This window comes from Nyctereutes procyonoides, unplaced genomic scaffold (assembly GCF_905146905.1).
Source record: "Nyctereutes procyonoides isolate TBG_1078 unplaced genomic scaffold, NYPRO_anot_genome, whole genome shotgun sequence".
NCBI lineage: Eukaryota > Metazoa > Chordata > Mammalia > Carnivora > Canidae > Nyctereutes > Nyctereutes procyonoides.
Genome location: NW_026575042.1, coordinates 33,312,972 through 33,331,636, shown reverse-complemented (window position 1 = coordinate 33,331,636; position 18,665 = coordinate 33,312,972). Strand labels below are relative to the sequence as shown.

At 37.9% G+C, this 18,665-nt stretch overlaps 1 protein-coding gene across 1 annotated transcript in view; it reads left to right on the top strand.

Moving 5' to 3' along the window:
* The window catches only part of STAG1 (stromal antigen 1), a 397,763-nt gene that overhangs the window by 268,608 nt on the left and 110,490 nt on the right, over positions 1–18,665 (top strand). The window contains exons 10-12 of the mRNA XM_055321295.1: positions 3,768–3,891; positions 16,727–16,825; positions 17,331–17,410. Of these exons, the coding sequence (XP_055177270.1) occupies positions 3,768–3,891; positions 16,727–16,825; positions 17,331–17,410 (303 nt within the window). The remainder of the gene's footprint in view (positions 1–3,767; positions 3,892–16,726; positions 16,826–17,330; positions 17,411–18,665) is intronic.

The window sequence follows — 18,665 nt, the reverse complement described above, 5'->3', positions numbered from 1 at the left end:
ATGTAATGGTATTCATAATGGTGGTAATACCAGTGGTAATGAACAGAATGATTTAACTGTGTATATTTGCAGTTGTCATACTTAATAGTCTGTAGTTTTGGGGTTTTTGTTTGTTTGGTTTTTTGTTTTTGTTTTTTTTTTTTTTAAGTAGTCCGTAGTTTTAATCAACATACCATACCTATTCATTTGGTCCTCAGCCTACTTTTTTGATGCTGTTTAATTAAAAAGCCTGGGTTTTGTTTGTTTGTTTGTTTGTTTGTTTGTTTGCATTTTGGGGATTATGGTTTTGGGGGTTTTTTTGCTTTGTTGCTTTTTTGGTTTGGGGGATTTTTTTTGATTGATTTTTACAAGGGTAATACAGTAGAGAGTAAGTTTAACAGGTCTCTGGGAAAGCTAAAGTGATATGATTTGGGGCATTTTGTGATTGTGTTTGGAGGGGGGCTGTTTTATTTTTGCTGTTGTGATCATTTGTTTTTATTTGATCAACTCAGGAAAAAACAAAGTATATGAACTTGTGGTTAGTTCACAAAGACGGAAACATATTAAATAGCAGAATAATACCAAATGTTGGCCAAAGATATGAAGCACACAATAATTTATGGAAAAAATTGTTAATGTTTAATAAAACAAAATGTATATTCCTTCTTACCTATAAATTTCGCTGTTAGGTATAAAAATAGTGTCTTACAGACTTAGTTGACCATGTCCCAACATTAGATACACAGTAGTTCAAAAAACAAAACAAAACAAAAAACCAGGGGGTCCCTGGGTGGCTCAGCGGTTTAGCACCTGCCTTCGGCCCAGGGCATAATCCTGGAGCCTCAGGATCAAATCCCACATCAGACTCCCAGCATGGAGCCTGCTTCTCCCTCTGCCTATGTCTCTGCCATTCTCTCTCTCTCTCTCTCTCTCTCTCTCTCTCTCTCTGTCTCTCTGTCTCTCACGAATAAATAAATAAAATCTTAAAAACAGACAAACAAACAAAAAAAAAACCAGGTTGCCTGGATGGCTCACTGGTTGGTTGAGTGTCTGCCTTCAGCTCAGGGTGTGATCCCAAGGTCCCAGGCTCAAGTCCTGCTTTGGGCTCCCCACAGGAAGCCTACTTCTCTCTGTGTATGTCTCTGCCTTTCTCTCTGTGTTGTGTCTCTCATGAATAAATAAATAATTTTTTTTAAAAAAAACAAAACAATATATTTACTTGCCTTAACACACAAAGCTTATTTATATTTTCTCTCCTAAATATTTTGTTTTTGTTGCCACTAAATGATTTTATTCCATAATATGCTAATAGATAGTGATATACTATTTGAAAACACTGCTTAGGTAAACTTTCATACATATGCAAAAGTAAGCATAGATAAGAATGTTCATGACATTCATTGTTAATAATAGTAAAAACATGGAAACAATCTAAATGTCTGCCAGTGAAAGAATATGTAAATGGTTTATAATTTCTCTATATGCAGAGAGGAAAGCTGAACATCAGTTAAAATTAATTACTGGCTCTGGAGCTATATAAATCAGTTTGTGTGAATTGCAGTACATGGTTTGTACAAAAAGCAAGTTGGAGAGGATATCTACAAGATAGATATATATAAAGTTTTAAGATATGTAAAACTATACATATGAAGCTAAAGCATAAAGATACAGAAAAGAATGATAGTCATTGAACCAAGGATAATCATATACTATTTGGGAGGGAGATGCATCAACAAGAGGTATACTGGAAGTTTCCACTATAGTATTTTATTTCTTACCTGAACAGTACATACATATAAATTCATTATATTGTCTTTTGTATATTCAGTATTATAATGGTTTAGGAACATCCTTTCCAGTTGTAGGAAAGCTACTTTTTCTACTGTATTATTTGTAAATGTCTAGATTGATGATGCTTAATTAAAAGATTATAATAATTTTTAAAAAGATTATAATAATAAACACTTATGGAAGGTTTAGTAGATACCAGGCATAGTTCTAAGTATTTTACTTTTTTTTCTTTTTTTTTAATAAATGATTTCATCTCACAGTAACTTTGTTAGGTCTGGGCTAGGTATGGTTATTATTCCTGTTTTATAAATGAGAAAATCTAAGAAAGAAGGAAGTAACTTTCCTAAAGCTACGCAGCTAGTAAATAGTGGAGCTAGGATTTGAACTTAGTATGTTTTGCTCCAGAGCCTATACCATTAGCTCATATGCTTAGAATCTCTCCATAAGAAAGGCATTGGGGCACCTGATTGGTTCAGTCAGTTAAGCCCCTGACTCTTGATTTCAGGTCAGGTCATGATCTCAGGGCCCTGAGATCAAGTCCCTCATCGGACTCCATGCTACTTAAGATTTTCTCTCTCCCTCCCCCCTTGCCCTTTTCCCCTACCCCAGCTCCTGTGTGCTTGCTGTCTCGTGCTCTTTCTTAAAAAAAGAAAAAAGAAAAAGGTATTTTCAAAATGTAGGCAATCTAAAGATTATGACTTAGCAATATGGCTTTGAAAGAGAAAATTACTCACATTTTTATTCTTGAGCAATAACAGGGACTTAGAAGGAACTGAAATTTATTAAAATAGAGAATTAAATACCAGAATGCTACAAACTCACCTATTTTGTCACAAGAGAGAAACTAAGAAAAGCTCCTTAATTAAGATTCTAGCTAAAGGGGCAGCCCCAGTGGCTCAGCGGTTTAGTGTTGCCTTCAGCCTGGGGTGTGATCCTGGAGGCCCCGGGATCGAGTCCCACATCGGGCTCCCTGCATGGAGCCTGCTTCTCCTTCTGCCTATGTCTCTGCCTCTCTCTCTCTGTGTCTGTCATGATTAAATAAAATCTTAAAAAAAAAAAAAAGATTCTAGCTAAATTATTGCGAGATTAACAATTAATTGACAGATGATTACCTTATATAAATTGGAGAATTAAAAATTACATAAAATTTTAACTTATTTATATACAGTAAATTAGAAACCTTGAAGATCAATCTACAAAGGAAAGTTAAGGTTTACCTTATTACATTTAATATGATTTTTTTAAAAAAAACTATAGCTATAACCTGTTGCAAAATCAGGTAAAAATATTAAAATTGTATTTGTTCATGGTTCATTGATTTTAGAGTAGGAAAATCATCCCAGGAGGGTTATATTAGATGCTTATAGTGAGATGAAAAGCCATCTGGGCATGGAGCCAAAAACCTGACTTTTGGTAACTTTACAGTATAGTCCAAGATTGTTCCCAGTGTGACTAAATGTGAATTATTAGTACAATTACTTCAAAGTTTTGGTTTTGTAAACTGTTGTATATTTTCACATAATACAAGCTTCTGACATTTACCCTTATAGATACGAATTTGTGTTTTTATCATATTATTTTCTCTTAACTCAATAGATGTATGCTAGCTTAAATTTACAATTATTTAGAGAGACAATTTTTGAATTCTACATTATTCTGTATTTGGATGGTGGTTTGCTGGTTTTCCTCAGATTTAACATGTTTGTGGACTCCATAATAGTTGTGAGGCTTTCAGAAAGTTCTAAGTGCCATTTCCTATTCCCGTGAAAATTAGATGATTTCCAGATGTATGTTTTTCAGTTTGGTATTGGTAATTTTTATTTTATAGGAAACATCTAAAAGAAGATATTCAAATTAGAGGACTTTTGAGAGTATAGCTGTAAATACAGTGTTAGGACTAATATTTATTCTTCCTGAAAATTAGTATGAAGTACATTCTAGTTTTGGATATTAATTTGAGGTTTGTCTGGTGTTTTTTTTTTTTTTTCCTCCTCTAGTGATGCTATTGCTGAGATTAGAGCCATTTGTATTGAAGAAATTGGAGTATGGATGAAAATGTATAGTGATGCCTTCCTCAATGACAGTTACCTAAAATATGTTGGCTGGACTCTTCATGATAGGGTAAGTTACTCTATTCTAGGCTTTCATAGAAGATATTTTTGTCTCCGTACTAGAATGCTAGGAGTTAAGATGGCAGTGGTTGATTTTTTAATAGCTGTAATAATATGGAATTTTAAGACCATCCACCCGAATAACTTTTTATTTGATGGCCATGACAAAACTTGAGACATTGGCCCATGTGAAAACTCTATCTTACTTAGTTATAATAATGTCTAAAACCAAGTTGACAACCTGGCATATCTAAAGTTTTAAGAGGATATAACGTCGTAAGAAGCTAATTATAATCTTTTTTCTACTTTGGAATCAAAACTAGAAAAATATGAACAACAAAAAAACTTCTTTCTTTTGAATTTGTTAAGGTCATGCTACAGTATTTTATCAGAGATGAATAGATTTATTGGATTCTAGAATATTTGATCTAAAAATCTATTTTTATTTCTATGCCCTTAGAAAAGGCTCTGATTTTAAAAGGAATCCCACATTATTGAATGCTGAATAAGTATCCTCAAAATAACCAAGGGAGGAGTGACAGATCTTTGGAACGTTTATATTGAATGACTTGACATTCTATAACTTGAATTGTCAGATATTCACAAGTATAGAAGTCTTACAACAATTTATTTTAAATTGTTGTATTCCATTATTTGAATTGTTAAAAGTATAATAACAATTAGAAGACATTTTTAATGCAATTATATTCTTAGACTTTTAAGACAATTTTCATAATATTCTAAGATTTATTTTCTATGTATTACCATTAACAGCCTGTAGAGCATTTACTTTTTAAATAGCACCATGCTAGTGACGCTTGGGTGGGTCAGTTGGTTGAGTTGTCTGACTTGATTTTGCTGGAGTCATGATCTCAGGGTTGTGAGAAGGAACCCTGCATCAGACTCAGCACTTGGTAGGGAGTCTGCTTGAGATTCTCCTCTCCCTTGCCCTCTGCTCCTCCCCTCAGACCCCCTCAAGCACATGTGCTCTCTCTCTCTCTAAAATAAATAAATAAATCTTTTTAAAATAAACAAATAGCAGGCTAAGTATTATCAAAGATATTTTGAAAACCACAAAATTGCATGTAATGAAACAGCCCAGGAGAATTATACAAGCCGTTTTTGCTGCTAGAGAGAGTTCAGAGTATAGGGAGATCATTACAAGTTGGCTGTTTAACTTCATAATTACTTATTTTTAATTGATGATTTTTAAAAGGGGTTCTTAATCCCTACTTTATTTGGAGGAACAGCCAGTTAGTTCATGGTGAATTTTTTCCTGAATATTTATCTTCCCTAGCAATTTAAACTTATTTCCTTTGTGCTAATAAATCCCAGACTTGATCCTATGTTTTCTTTTTCTAATCCTCATGTGAAATTCAGGACTTTCACAGCTAAGCCTCATCTCAGGTTTATCCAATTAAGTTTTATACATTATGAGAGAAAGTAGAATTAAACAATGTGTCCTCACAAGTGTATACACATGCCTAAATCCAACAAGACAAATTTTTTAGTAGGAATACATTTAAAGTTCTGCATTTTATTTCCCACCACTACCATGCCATTTTTCCTCCTCTGGGAAAAACACATTTGTTGTGGCTTACCAAAAAACAAACCACCATTATTTTAAAATAAGTCATTAAACTGTGTTTATATAAATTTTCTGTCCAGATAAAGAAAGAAGGGGGTTGGTTTTGTTCATTGTGATAAAAGGATATGAAGATACTATTTTCAGTATGTTTTTATTAAACCTCTTTTATAATCTCCCATTACTTCATTTAGAAAAGCTGTTTTAATCCCTTCTCAGCTTTCCTTTTTCTCATTCTGATGTCACCATAATCTTGTACTTTTTTTTCCTCTGAGGGGTGTAGTCATTGCTGTCTCTCCTTAAACATCCTTTTGAAATTACTTATTCTACAGGCTATGGCCTGTGCCTTCAGACTGTCCTGTGTCTTTTCAAATGAGCTGATGAAATTCCTGTCTTTTTTTCCTTAAGATTACATTGTGGGACACCTGGTTGGCTCAGTCAGTTAAGCATCTGCCTTTGGCTCAGGTCATGATTCCAGAGTCCTGGAATCAAACCCCACATCTGGCTACCTGCTCAGCAGAGAGCCTGCTTTTCCTTCTCCCTCTGCTGCTCCCCCTGCTTGCACACGTTCTCTCTGTTAAATAAATAAATAAAATACTTTTAAAGGTTACATTGTAATTGTAAATTGCTTTTTTCCCCCAGTTTTGTTGAGATGTAACATTATATTAGTTTAAGGTGTACAACATAAAGATTTGATACTCCATGTCTTGATTTCAGAATATCGGTCTCCCCTCCTCAGTAAGACAGTTTTGTGGGTTTTTTTTGATACTGCCAATTTATATAAATTTTATAAGTTTTGGTCAGTAGAAAGACAAACAATTTCTAACAACTAAAAGAGCTATTTAGGGATCCCTGGGTGGCGCAGCGGTTTGGCGCCTGCTTTTGGCCCAGGGCGCGATCCTGGAGACCCGGGATCGAATCCCATGTCGGGCTCCCGGTGCATGGAGCCTGCTTCTCCCTCTGCCTGTGTCTCTGCGCCTCTCTCTCCTCTCTCTCTCTCTCTCTCTCTCTATCATAAATAAATAAAAATTTTAAAAAAATTTAAAAGAGCTATTTATTAGAAATTCAGTTTGTCTTTCTGTTGACCAAAACTTATTTCTAAACTCTCTACCCATTGGTTTTTTAATTCTTTCATAGATGATGACACATAATAGGTCTAATTTATTTTTATTTTTTTAAAGATTTTATTTATTTATTCATAGACACAGAGAGAAAGAGGCAGAGACACAGGCAGAGGGAGAAGCAGGATCCATGCAGGGAGCCCGATGTGGGACTCGATCCTGGGACCCCAGGATCACACCCCAGGCTGTAGGCAGCGCCAAACCGCTGCGCCACCAGGGCTGCCCAATAGGTCTAATTTAAATACAACTATAGTAATCTGTCTCTAGACTATCCTAGTCTCTTTATATTTATGCTTATGAGGCTTGATTACCTTTCTCTTTCGTTACAGTTTGTCAGTATTGCTCTGTATTGCTTTCACTATTAGCTTATGTGTACAGTCTTCTACTTTTAAAATTTTTATTTATTTTTTTGGAGTGAGAAGAGGGGCAGGAGGAGAGAGATTCTCATCCATATGAGAACCCAGCACAGGGCTTGATCTCATGACCCTGAGATCATGACCTAAACTAAAATCACAATTTGGACACTTAACGGACTAAGCCACCCAGGCACCTCTAGTTCTTCTCCTCTCTTGATCCCTGGTATCAGAATCTCTGTAGTGCTTGGGTGGAGTCTATTTTCTGTTAGTCCACCCCCTTTTCTCTTCTCTGTGTTGACTCATCCCATATTCTATTTCTTTTAAGTTCCCCCAAAACCTTTTTAGCTCTGTATATGCCAAGCAAATGATATCTGATGCCTATCACCAGAGGTAGGAGTTCAAACACTTGTGCCCACTGAATCTTGAAATCAGGTTTGCAAAAAAAAAAAAAATCAGGTTTGCTGAGGAAAACACAAGACAGTCAAGCACTGGGTGAAACAATGCTTTACTCATATAAGTACGGACAGAGCAAGAGTGGTTTCATTAATGGGCATTGGTCCTCCAGGGCCAGCAGGGCAGTTTCCCTACATGCACCTCTCTTATGCTACAGAACTAAGGACCCTGCCCCCTCCCCTCAGGAGATAGATTTAATAATGAGTTTGGCCAAGTACCATATGTGATTCACATGCTTAAGCAGAACAAGAGGACCCACATTGAGTCTGAAATAGGAAAGCTGTTTACACAAGGCACTTACCCCAGCTGTGATTGCAAAGGCTCATCTCTTGATAAGGAAATGTTCCAGGAGCATGGCCCATTCTTATGTAGCTAAGTAGAGGTCAAAAGACTATATGCAGAGGACTGCCTTTTCCAGCAGTCCATACCTCACCTCTGCTTGGCCCCTGAAGTGGCAAATAAAGCATATCGAATCCTGCCTGTATGACCATTGCCCACCCCAAACTTTAAGATGGAGTTGGTTTTAGTAGGGTCTTTGAACAACCTATAGGAATGTGGATTGCTCATAAAGCTTCCCTGTCATTTGGAGATGGCACTTTACCATGGTGATTAAGAGAGCCAGACCCAGGAGGATGATCAGGCTTCTCTGGAAGATAATCTTCAACTAGGAACCCCATGTACCTGAATTAAGCCAACTAAAAAGGTTAAAAAGTGATTCTAAGGGAATTGTGAATGTACAGCTAATAACCATCCCAACTGAGTCTGGATATTTCACCAGCTCAGTTTTTAACTTACCTGAATTGGCGATGTATGCAAAGCAAGAAATGCTGGCAGTCACACAAACACCACCCTCTTCTGCCACTAGATGGCTGAGGGTTTACCAATACCACATAGGCTAGTGAGTTCAGTAAGTTTTGTTGATCTGGTATGCTTAGACAGTAGCATTAACTTTCTGCCATGGTTAAGAACAGATTGTATACCATTTTTTTAGTGCCTGGTTAATTTGTCTTCCCAGGAGGGAACTGGGTACTACTCTGTGGTGTGTTAGCAAAGTGGGTCCTTTCCAGCCTTCTGTGGCACAGTGAGGCAATAAAATCTTTCCCTTGTGCACATACATTCTGTTGTCCATTGGAGTCCACAGAGAAATACATAACCCAGAAGGGTACAGGTGACATCTGCCAGGGATTTGTTCTCATAATGCTGACTAGGTCAGATAATACACAGTTCCCAGCCTGCTTTTGCCTTGTGGTTGCAGAGAAAGAAAAGTTACATATTGGACTTGCAATTCCAAAATGTCAGCATAGATCAGTAATAACCATTCTGGTATAAGGATCTTTTTCTGTCACATCACAGATAGGTAGGGGACTCCAAAGCATGCCTGCATCTCAACCTGTATTGAAGGACTTGCCTAGTGATTTGATTCATTGATAGCTTGAGGAAAGTCTGAATAGTTGTGTATTGACCAGGCCATTACAGTGGGAGTGCAGGATAAGAGGGACTTTATTCTGGAATGACAAATCCAGCATTGGTTAAGTTTGCCTTCTTTCACTATGGCTGTATTAATCTTTATCAAGGTGTTATTGTACCAGGCATTGTATAGCAGAGGATTCTATAGAAATGAGAAGAAAGTAAAATTTCTACCCATCTTTCACTCCATGAACCTCCTGAGGCCAGAGATGCCCTGGTCTTCTGCTTGGGGTGCTAGCTGCCTGGGTATTACAACCTAGGCTGTCTGTCCCAGTCCTGATGCTACTGCCTTTTTGAGCACCCAGTGCATTGTTGCTTGACCCAGACTTATTCTCCTCAGTTGGCCAATCCCAAAAAAGGAAGTCATGTGCTGCACACACTTGACATGTCCAGTAATGTCCCCCACCTGATTTGAAGGGTCAGATGTTCCCAGCACTACTAGAAGGACCCTAGCACCATGGTACTTCTTGGTTTTGTCTCCCATCCTATGGTTTCCCATAGAAGGGAGGTGCCCAAGAGAAGCATCAGAGGGCCATGTCCAGTGTGCTATGATAGCCGGAACGATAAACTACCCCAAAGGCATACACTCCAAGGGAAAAAAAAGAATGATTAGTACCCTGAGATTGGGATTTTACAGGCACAGCCTAAACACATCGCTGCCTACTCCATCTCCACCCCGTCCAAACTCAGTGTTTCCCAATATACATTGTAATGCCATATTTTCCTTGCACTGCAGTGTATTGTTTGTAGCCATACAACCCTAGTCAGATGAGGATATCAGTCCACTATCAGGCTGCCTTGGTATTCTTTTTTAGTTGCTGTGTGAGTCAGCCATTCATTCATTGAGTGGCTCCATTGGTATGCTACTGCTAGTGTGCATGGAAACTACATATTCCATGAGAATATGCTCATTTGTTGTTTTACTTGAGTAATGAAGGGTATTCCTTGGTTAGAGCAAAATCTTATAGGGTATCCAAAAATACAACATAAATTTTGTTCAAGGACCAGCTATATAGTTTCAGCCAGCGTCCAAATGTCAGAGTAGAATAGCAGTGGTGTAGCCTGAGTATGTGTTAATGGCAATGAGACATCATCTGTATCCGTGGGTGTGGGTGGGATGTACAGTATGATCATTCTGCCAGATCTAGGTAGGTCCCAGGCCTTGGTTAATGTGTCCAGTTCTCCTCCCTGCATGATCTAAGTATATTAAGAAGAATCACAAGATTGCACTGTATCTTTAGTCTTAGTGTCTTCCAAGGTCATCCCTTGGGCTTTATCAAATTTTGGGGTGTGGAGGGGGGCTTTATCACATTTTTTGCATCTGTAATGGACTCCCAAGTCCAGTCCATAGATGTACCCAGTGGGAAATTGTTGAAGCCTTCTAGGCACAAGCTAGATTGGCACAAGAGTGCTGTTTATGTTTTATTTTAAAAGGTCTGTGGGGGGCGGGGGTCCTGCCCTTGCCCCCTCAAATAAATAAATCTTTTAAAAGGGGTGGGTATTGGGTGCAGCTTTTGGAGGTTTGCAGATTCAAAGTCTATGAGGTAGGGTACCTGGTTGGCCCAGCAGTTGAGCATCTGCCTTCGGCTCTAGGCATGATCCTGGAGTCCTGGGATCTAGTCCCGCATTGGGCTCCCTGCATGGAACATATTTCTCCCTCTGCCTATGTCTCTGCCTCTCTCTTTCTGTATCTCTCATGAATAAATAAATAAAATATTTGAAAAACAGAAAAACAATTGCTGTAAGGCCTGTGCGTCCCAGTGACAATTTCCTGCTGCCACAGACCAGTCAGTTAGGTGGGTTGTGGAAACCTGCAGTTCCATCAGGCTAGCAAGTTTCAAAGGTCCCAAAGCTGTTCCTGGGCCATGGCTTGTTGAACAGCTTCCAAGGCCTGCTGCAGCAAAGGGCTTCATTTAAAATTGGCTGCTTTGTGGGTCATCTCAATGAAAGGAACCAAGAAAGCAACCTGGAGGGACACATGCTATTTTTATTATCCAAAGAGGCCCACTAGATGTTGGGCTTCCATTTTATTAGTAGATGCTGTCAGGGCCTATATTTTTTGTTTGATATCTCTGGAATACTTCTTTGGTTTGCCACTCAAGTAGCCCCTAGGAATTGGACCAGCTCTGCCAGGTCCAGGACTTTATCTGGTTTTATAGTCAAATCGGCACTAATCATTCCATCAGTGACTAAGTACAGCACTGTAGCAACATGTTTTTCAGTTAGCCCAACTGTCAGGATGTTATTAATATAATGGATGACTAAAATATCAGTGGGGGCTTAGGCTTATTAAAGATCAAGCCCCATTCAGTAATGGCATATTGCAAAAAGTATAGTGAAAGTGTATTGCAGGTTGTTTTGTGTGAATGCAAATTGGTCCTGATCCTCATACTACAAAGGGACCAAGTAGGGCGGGGGGGGGGGGGGGGGGGGGGGGGGGGGGGCTCAGCGGTTTAGCACCGCCTTCAGCCCAGGGCCTGATCCTGGAGACCCGGGATCAAGTCCCACATCAGGCTCCCTGCATGGAGCCTGCTTCTCCCTCTGCCTTTGTCTCTGCCTCTCTCTCTATCTGTGTGTCTCTCATGAATAAATAAATAAAAATCTTTAAAAAAAAAAAACAAAAAGGGGGACCAAGTAAAAGTCATTAGCCTTTTCCCTTAGAAACTTACAAGTTTCCCATATGGATTGCCACCATTGCAGTAATGATGATAATGTCAAGGGCCAAAGCTGGAGCTTCTGTGTTTAATCTGTGATGATCTGTCAGCCTCCAAGCTCCAGAGGCCTTCCTGATTGGCCAGACTGGGCTATTAAATTATAACAGTATGGTTATCAGCACCTCTGCTTGTCTTAAGTCTTGAATTAACAGAATTTCCCCCATCATGGATTCAGTATTTTTGTTGGAACAGTGTACCATGGTTTGGACATGGAGTTAGCAAGGAATTAACTGGTCCATTATGCTTGAGTCTGCCCTTGTTGTGCATACCCCTTGAGGTAGTTAGTGATGATGTTCAGTATGGTGTTTCAGTACTGTACACAGCCAAAATGTTAATACCTGTTTATGTACTCAGTAGTGGGAACCACAATCATCAGCATCCAAAATGGTCCAAAGTACCCCAACCACAAACACATGTGAACTTATCTTTAATGGGTGACTGCCCTCCTCAAAACCATCCAGAGCCACTTTTTCCTTTTTTTAAAAAAATTGATTTAATTTTTTTAACTTTTTTTTAAAATTTTTTTATTGGAGTTCAATTTGCCAACATATAGCATAACACCCAGTGCTCATCCCGCCAAGTGCCCTCCTCAGTGCCCATCACCCAGTCACCCCAACCCTCCACCACCTCCCCTTCCACTACCCCTTGTTCGTTTCCCAGAGTTAGGTGTCTCTCATGTTTTGTCACCCTCACTGATATTTTCACTCATTTTCTCTCCTTTCCCTTTATTCCCTTTCACTAATTTTTATATTCCCCAAATGAATGAGACCATATAATGTTTGTCCTTTTCTGATTGACTTATTTCACTCAGCATAATACCCTCCAGGTCCCTCCATGTCGAAGCAAATGGTGGGTATTTGTCGTTTCTAATGGCTGAGTAATATTCCATTGTATACATATACCACATCTTCTTTATCCATTCATCTTTCGGTGGACACCGAGGCTCCTTCCATAGTTTGGCTATTGTAGACATTGCTGCTATAAACATCGGGGTGCAGGTGTCCCATTGTTTCACTGCATCTCTATCTTTGGGGTAAATCCCCAACAGTGCAATTGCTGGGTTGTAGGGCAGATCTATTTTTAACTCTTTGAGGAAGCTCCACACAGTTTTCCAATGTGGCTGTACCAGTTCACATTCCCACCAACAGTGCAAGAGGGTTCCCCTTTCTCCACATCCTCGCCAACATTTGTGGTTTCCTGCCTTGTTAATTTTCCCCATTCTCACTGGTGTGAGGTGGTATCTTATTGTGGTTTTGATATGTATTTCCCTGATGGCCAGTGATGCAGAGCATTTTCTCATGTGCTTATTGGCCATGTCTATGTCTTCCTCTGTGAAATTTCTGTTCATGTCTTTTGCCCATTTCATGATTGGATTGTTTGTTTCTTTGGTGTTGAGTTTAATAAGTTCTTTATAGATCTTGGATACTAGCCCTTTATCTGATAGATCATTTGCAAATATCTTCTCCCATTCTGTAGGTTGGCTTTTAGTTTTGTTGACTGTCTCTTTTGCTGTGCAGAAGCTTTTTATCTTGATGAAGTCCCAATAATTCATTTTTGCTTTTGTTTCTCTTATCTTCATGGATGTATCTTGCAAGAAGTTGCTGTCTGAGCCACTTTTTCAATCATACCCCTAAGGGACACTAGAATTATTGTTATTGGGGCACTAATACTCAAGGGCCCTGATAAAAGTCTGAATTCTACCTCCCCATTACATTCTATCATGACAGAGGCATAGACTTTCCAGTGGGGACCCAGAGACATTGGCCCCATCCGTAACTGTGCTATAAACATTTGAGTCTATAGTGCCCCCTTCATCAGACATTGCATCAGCCAGGCTGCATGAGACTCCCCTTGACTTTTGCCCACATCTGTCCTTCACTTTCAGAGAAGGACTTCATTCAACAGTTTTGTTTTCAGCAACGCCATCAATGGTTTCACAGTGAGTGAAAACAATCTTACATGAGGCCTGCAGGCAACTTGGATGAGGAGAAGTTTCCTGCATGGGACCCCTTTCCTTCTCTCAGAAATTATTTGTGACCCCTAAGACGCCATAAGTTGGAAGATGGCGTGGGAACAGGAAGGCAGTCAAGAGCTAGAATATAGTTTGCCTACATTTTGTCTCTCTCTTCTCTCTCTCTAAGTAAGTAAAAATCTTTTAAAAAATTATTTATTGAGCAGCAGCTATATGTTAGGCACTGTGTTAAGCAGTATTCACCTTTGAATAAGATTTTGTGTAATGGACAAATAACAAAGCTTTTAGATAGTATAATAGAAATAACTTACAGAGTATAGTAGAGCCCCCAGAAAGAACTTTTTTACCAAAAAGGCAACTAGAGTTTTTATCTATTTCAGTATTTTGAAGTACTGTCATGGGTATCATCTTATTTAATTGTTAAGCTCCTGTAGTGTAGGCAGGGCATATCATAAATAAAGAACCAAGACTTGGGAGAGATCACTGGACAAAGTGAAGATAAAATTCAATTAATGTCTTTCCTCTACCTGTAATTGGCTTTGTGAACTTGGATAGATGGAGTCATTTCATCTTTGACAGCCTTATTTTCAAATCTATAATTCGAGAGGAGTAAGGAAACTCTGCACATGCTGTCTTAGATCTGGGGTTGTGATTTTATGTTGGGACAGCTGTCCTTAGTCTTTTGCTCGTCCATCATTGATTCCTCGTGAGTATATTTTATCATATAATACTTTTGTTGCCTTTCCCCTGTCTTGCCTCCTGTAAGACGATGTCCTGTGAGCATTTCCGTGGACTATCCTTTGACTTTGCTGCCCATTAAAATTATTAGCACACACACCCCCAGCATCTAATAGTTGTAAGATTCTACATTGTCTCTGCTATTCTGTACCACTATTCTTATCTCCATTGCTGTCAGAGACTAAATTTTGAGTGTCTCCTGTCAGCCTAAGACTACAGAATACAGTTACTACAGATCTTCTCAGTAATGTCTGTACCCCTATCACCAGTGTTTTCCTTATTACCTTGGTAAACAGAGTATACTCTGAGCACTTATGGGGAACATACTCAACTGGGAGGTCTTCTGAGCTTTATAATAGATCCTTTCTGGCATGCTTTCCATGTGTCTTTAAATTCCTTCCATCACAGTCTGCCACAATGATTTTGGCTCCTCTATTTCATTTAATATGCACCATTGCTTTTTAGAACTATCCAACAAGATGTTAAGCCATTTCCAGGGGCCTTTACAGGGTCTTACATCCTATTTCAAAGGAGAGTACCCTATATCCAAGAACTCTCCCGTACCCTGTTTTCTTTTCCCACATCCTCAGCAGCCACCAGCATATTCTCCTGGTTCTTTCTGGTTCAGATTACCATTCCTACAGCACTCTGTTACATATATTCGCTTATTAATTTCATATTAAAGGGCTATCTTAGGGGTTGTCCTGACCTGAAAGAAGAAGGTTAGGCTGTTTTATCCTATATCATTATCCACTCTGGGCCTCATCCTAGAAGAGGGAAAGGATGTAAACAGGAGGGCAGTGTGGAGCACAACCTTCCAGGAATCTCTGTGCCAGGTGATTCTTTTTCAACCGTGATCAGTTCTTCAGAAAGAGGTGCAGGTATGAACCATTGGCAGTCAACATAGGAGCAAGCAGAAAGAGTAGCCGAGTAGCCTTGTATACTAGACTATGGGGATCTGGATTGGGCCTCAAGAGCATCTACTATAGGTATTCCAGGTACTTCCTATGTGCTAGTGACTTTACCAACAAATCTCATCTCATTTAGTGGTGTACTAGAGATAACTTGAATCAGATTGCAAGACACTTATTATGCACATTCCTTTGCAAATATGACTTCAGTAATATGAATTCAATAATATCTCATTGGTAGCTCAAAATTGTCTGTGGTTGGAGTATTTACATCACAGAAATACAGAAATACACAAATACAACAATTCAGGACCCCATCCCTCAGAACTGGTTGTTAAAACTCACCAGCGGGGCACCTGGGTGGCTCAGTCACTTAAGTGTCTGACTCTTGATTTCAGCTCAGGTCTTGATCTCAGGGTCTTTGACTCTTGATTTCAGCTCAGGTCTTGATCTCAGGGTCTTGAGATCGACCCCCCCTCCCTCCACTCAGGTTCCCTGCTGGATGTGGAACCTGCTTGCTTAAGATTCTCTCTCCCCCCTGCCCCCTTCACCTTCCTTTAATAAAAAAAGTAAATAAAAAAAATAAAAATAAAATAAAATAAATTAAAAAATATAATAAATAAATAAATAAATAAATAAATAAAGTAAATAATAATAAACCTTAACCAGCATACGTCTGTATTTAATCCTTGCTACAGCCTTATGAAGTTGGTTATCACTACTTTATAAATGAAAAAAACTGAGTATCAGAATGATTAATATACTTGCTATCTCTCATATTGCTAATAAGCTATAGAATTGGAAATAAAATCTAGTTGTGTTTGATTCTAGAACTTAGACTTCTGTTACAGCACATTACTTTTTTTTTTAAAGAGAAATTTCAGTGTCCTTAGAATAATTTGAGAGAATTGGCTAAATTTCTAGATGGTCCTGACTGTACTTTGATCCCCAACATTTTCTACTCTAAGTTAATGACATTATTAAAGATACTCCACTAATAAATAGCCAAACCATTTCACTCTATTAATTTCCCTGTTTTAAATATTTTGTTTACCTTTTTTCCTAACCCGTCTTTCTGGAATATAAAAGGCACTCAGAAAATATTTGTTAAATGAATAAATGATGACTCTATCATATGACATTAGTTTTTTCTACAGGAGTATTTAGTAGTTACTATACAAAGGGCAAATTATCTTACCTTTCTCTAATTAAAATCATAGGTTAAAAATTTTCTTAGAATGCCACTGTATAACACAGAATTACTCAATGTTGAATCAGAATTGGTAAATATTTGAAAAAGGTGTAGCTTACTCTCAAGTAACTAAGGGGTTTTCAGTGCATTTTTAATTAAATAAAATGCAACACAGACTGTACAACTGCTTAGTTCCACCCTATGTTAAATTAAAATATGATGTAAATTGAATGGATAAGCTGAACATTACTTCAGCCTTCACATAGGCTGATCTTTTCAACTTTGGTGGCATGGAAGCTTACCACTTCTGTTATGTTTTTATTTGTATATCTGAAGCAAGGAGAAGTCAGACTGAAATGTTTGAAAGCTCTACAGAGTCTATATACCAATAGAGAATTATTCCCCAAATTGGAGTTATTCACTAACCGATTCAAGGTAAGCATTAAGAATGCTTAGTTTATTTTTTTACTTTTAAAATGCTAGTTATAGCTAGTTTAGTAAATAGCATTACCATAACAAGTATTTAGTTCATATTCTTTACTACATATTCTTTAAATAAACCTCATTCATCTATGAATCTCTGCTTTACAAAAGATATTACCAACATGAGTTATTTATTGCCTTCAACAGAAGGTTCTTCTGCTTAAAATAAGATTTTCTCTATATACAGCTTTTTATAGTTATATTAATTTTGCACGTTAAAGTTTATTTGTCTCAGTGTTACGGTATGTCAGTTAATGAGAAGAGAAAGATTTTAGATTATGAACGTTTATACTAACACGTCCTTTGTTTGAGTAAGACTGTGATAATTTGAGTTTAAGAGTAAAGCATTCCATTTAATCTCACATTAGCCTTCCATATACTACCCAAAGATACTGCTTTAGATCCTTCCCATTTTATTTTCTGCTCATATTTGATTTGATTTTTAATTATTTTTCAGGATCGCATTGTATCAATGACACTTGATAAGGAATATGATGTTGCTGTTGAAGCTATTCGATTGGTTACCCTGATACTTCAGTAAGTATAATGTTTGTCCAACTCTTGATCTCAGCTCAGATCTTGATCTCAGTGTCGCGAGTTCAGGCCTTGCATTTGGCGCCATACTGGGTGTGGAGCCTACTTTAAAAAGTTATTTTTTAAAAATAATCTTGGTATTTTAATGTCTTTCTCCTGGCATTATTGATGTACTTCACATATTTAACCCTAATATATATTATCACTTTAGGCTCTACTATTACTTTTAAGGTTAGGTTTGAAACAATGTTTTCTGTTTTTCTTTCTTTTGGTTTTTTATTTTGACTGTTGTTTGTTTCTTCTATGTAAAAGTTATCTTATGCAGTCCAGAGAAAATATCAAGAAAGTATTAACCTTTCTATTTAAGGAAAGAGAGAAGGCCTTTCAAAGGATAGGTTTTTCAAATAGGCTTCTTTGGAATGGAATAGAACTATGAGAAAGAAAATAAGGTATTTATATTATGTCATTCATATGATAGAAATTTAAAATAGCAATAATTATCCATAGAGCTTTGACTAAAACCTGGGCAGAATATATATGAAAAAATGTAGGCCTTAGCAAAATCATTAAAAATTCTCCTCATAATCAGTTATGTTGTATCTGTCATATACCAGATACCATCTATGTCAGGCCATTGTTTTGATCTTTTTTTACCCCTTCCTAATCTAGTACTTACTCTTTATCATTGTAGCTTTATAATATAGTATATGCTATCCATAAGCCCTCCTTCTTGGTTGATTCCTTCCTTTTTTTTTAAAGATTTTATTTACTTATTCATGAGAGACATAGAGAGGCAGAGACATAGGCAAGGGAAGAAGCAAGCTCCCTGCGGTGAGCCCGAGGGGAACTCCATCACAGGACCCAGGAATCACACCCTGAGCCAAAGGCAGATGCCTCTGGGAAATTCCTTCTTCTTTGCCTTTCTTTTTAAAATCTACTAGCTACTTGTGGATTATGTTTCTTCCATATGAATATCTTTTGAAGTACATCTAATTTCTCAAAAACTATGGCTAGGATTTTAAATATTAGAAATGCATTTGTTACTGAACCATCTGCCATAGCCTCTAACTCAGGAACAAATGGTTGTAAACCTTGGTATGTTCCCATAGCCAAACTACTCCATCCCAGGGAATAACGAAGGGATTGGACAAATTGAAAGCATAGCTCCTGGCTAGGCTTAGCAACACTGTTAATGAACAAACTCAGATAAACTCATTTCAAGAGAAGCCAATAACTCAAGAGGTGAAGGTTTTGAAAA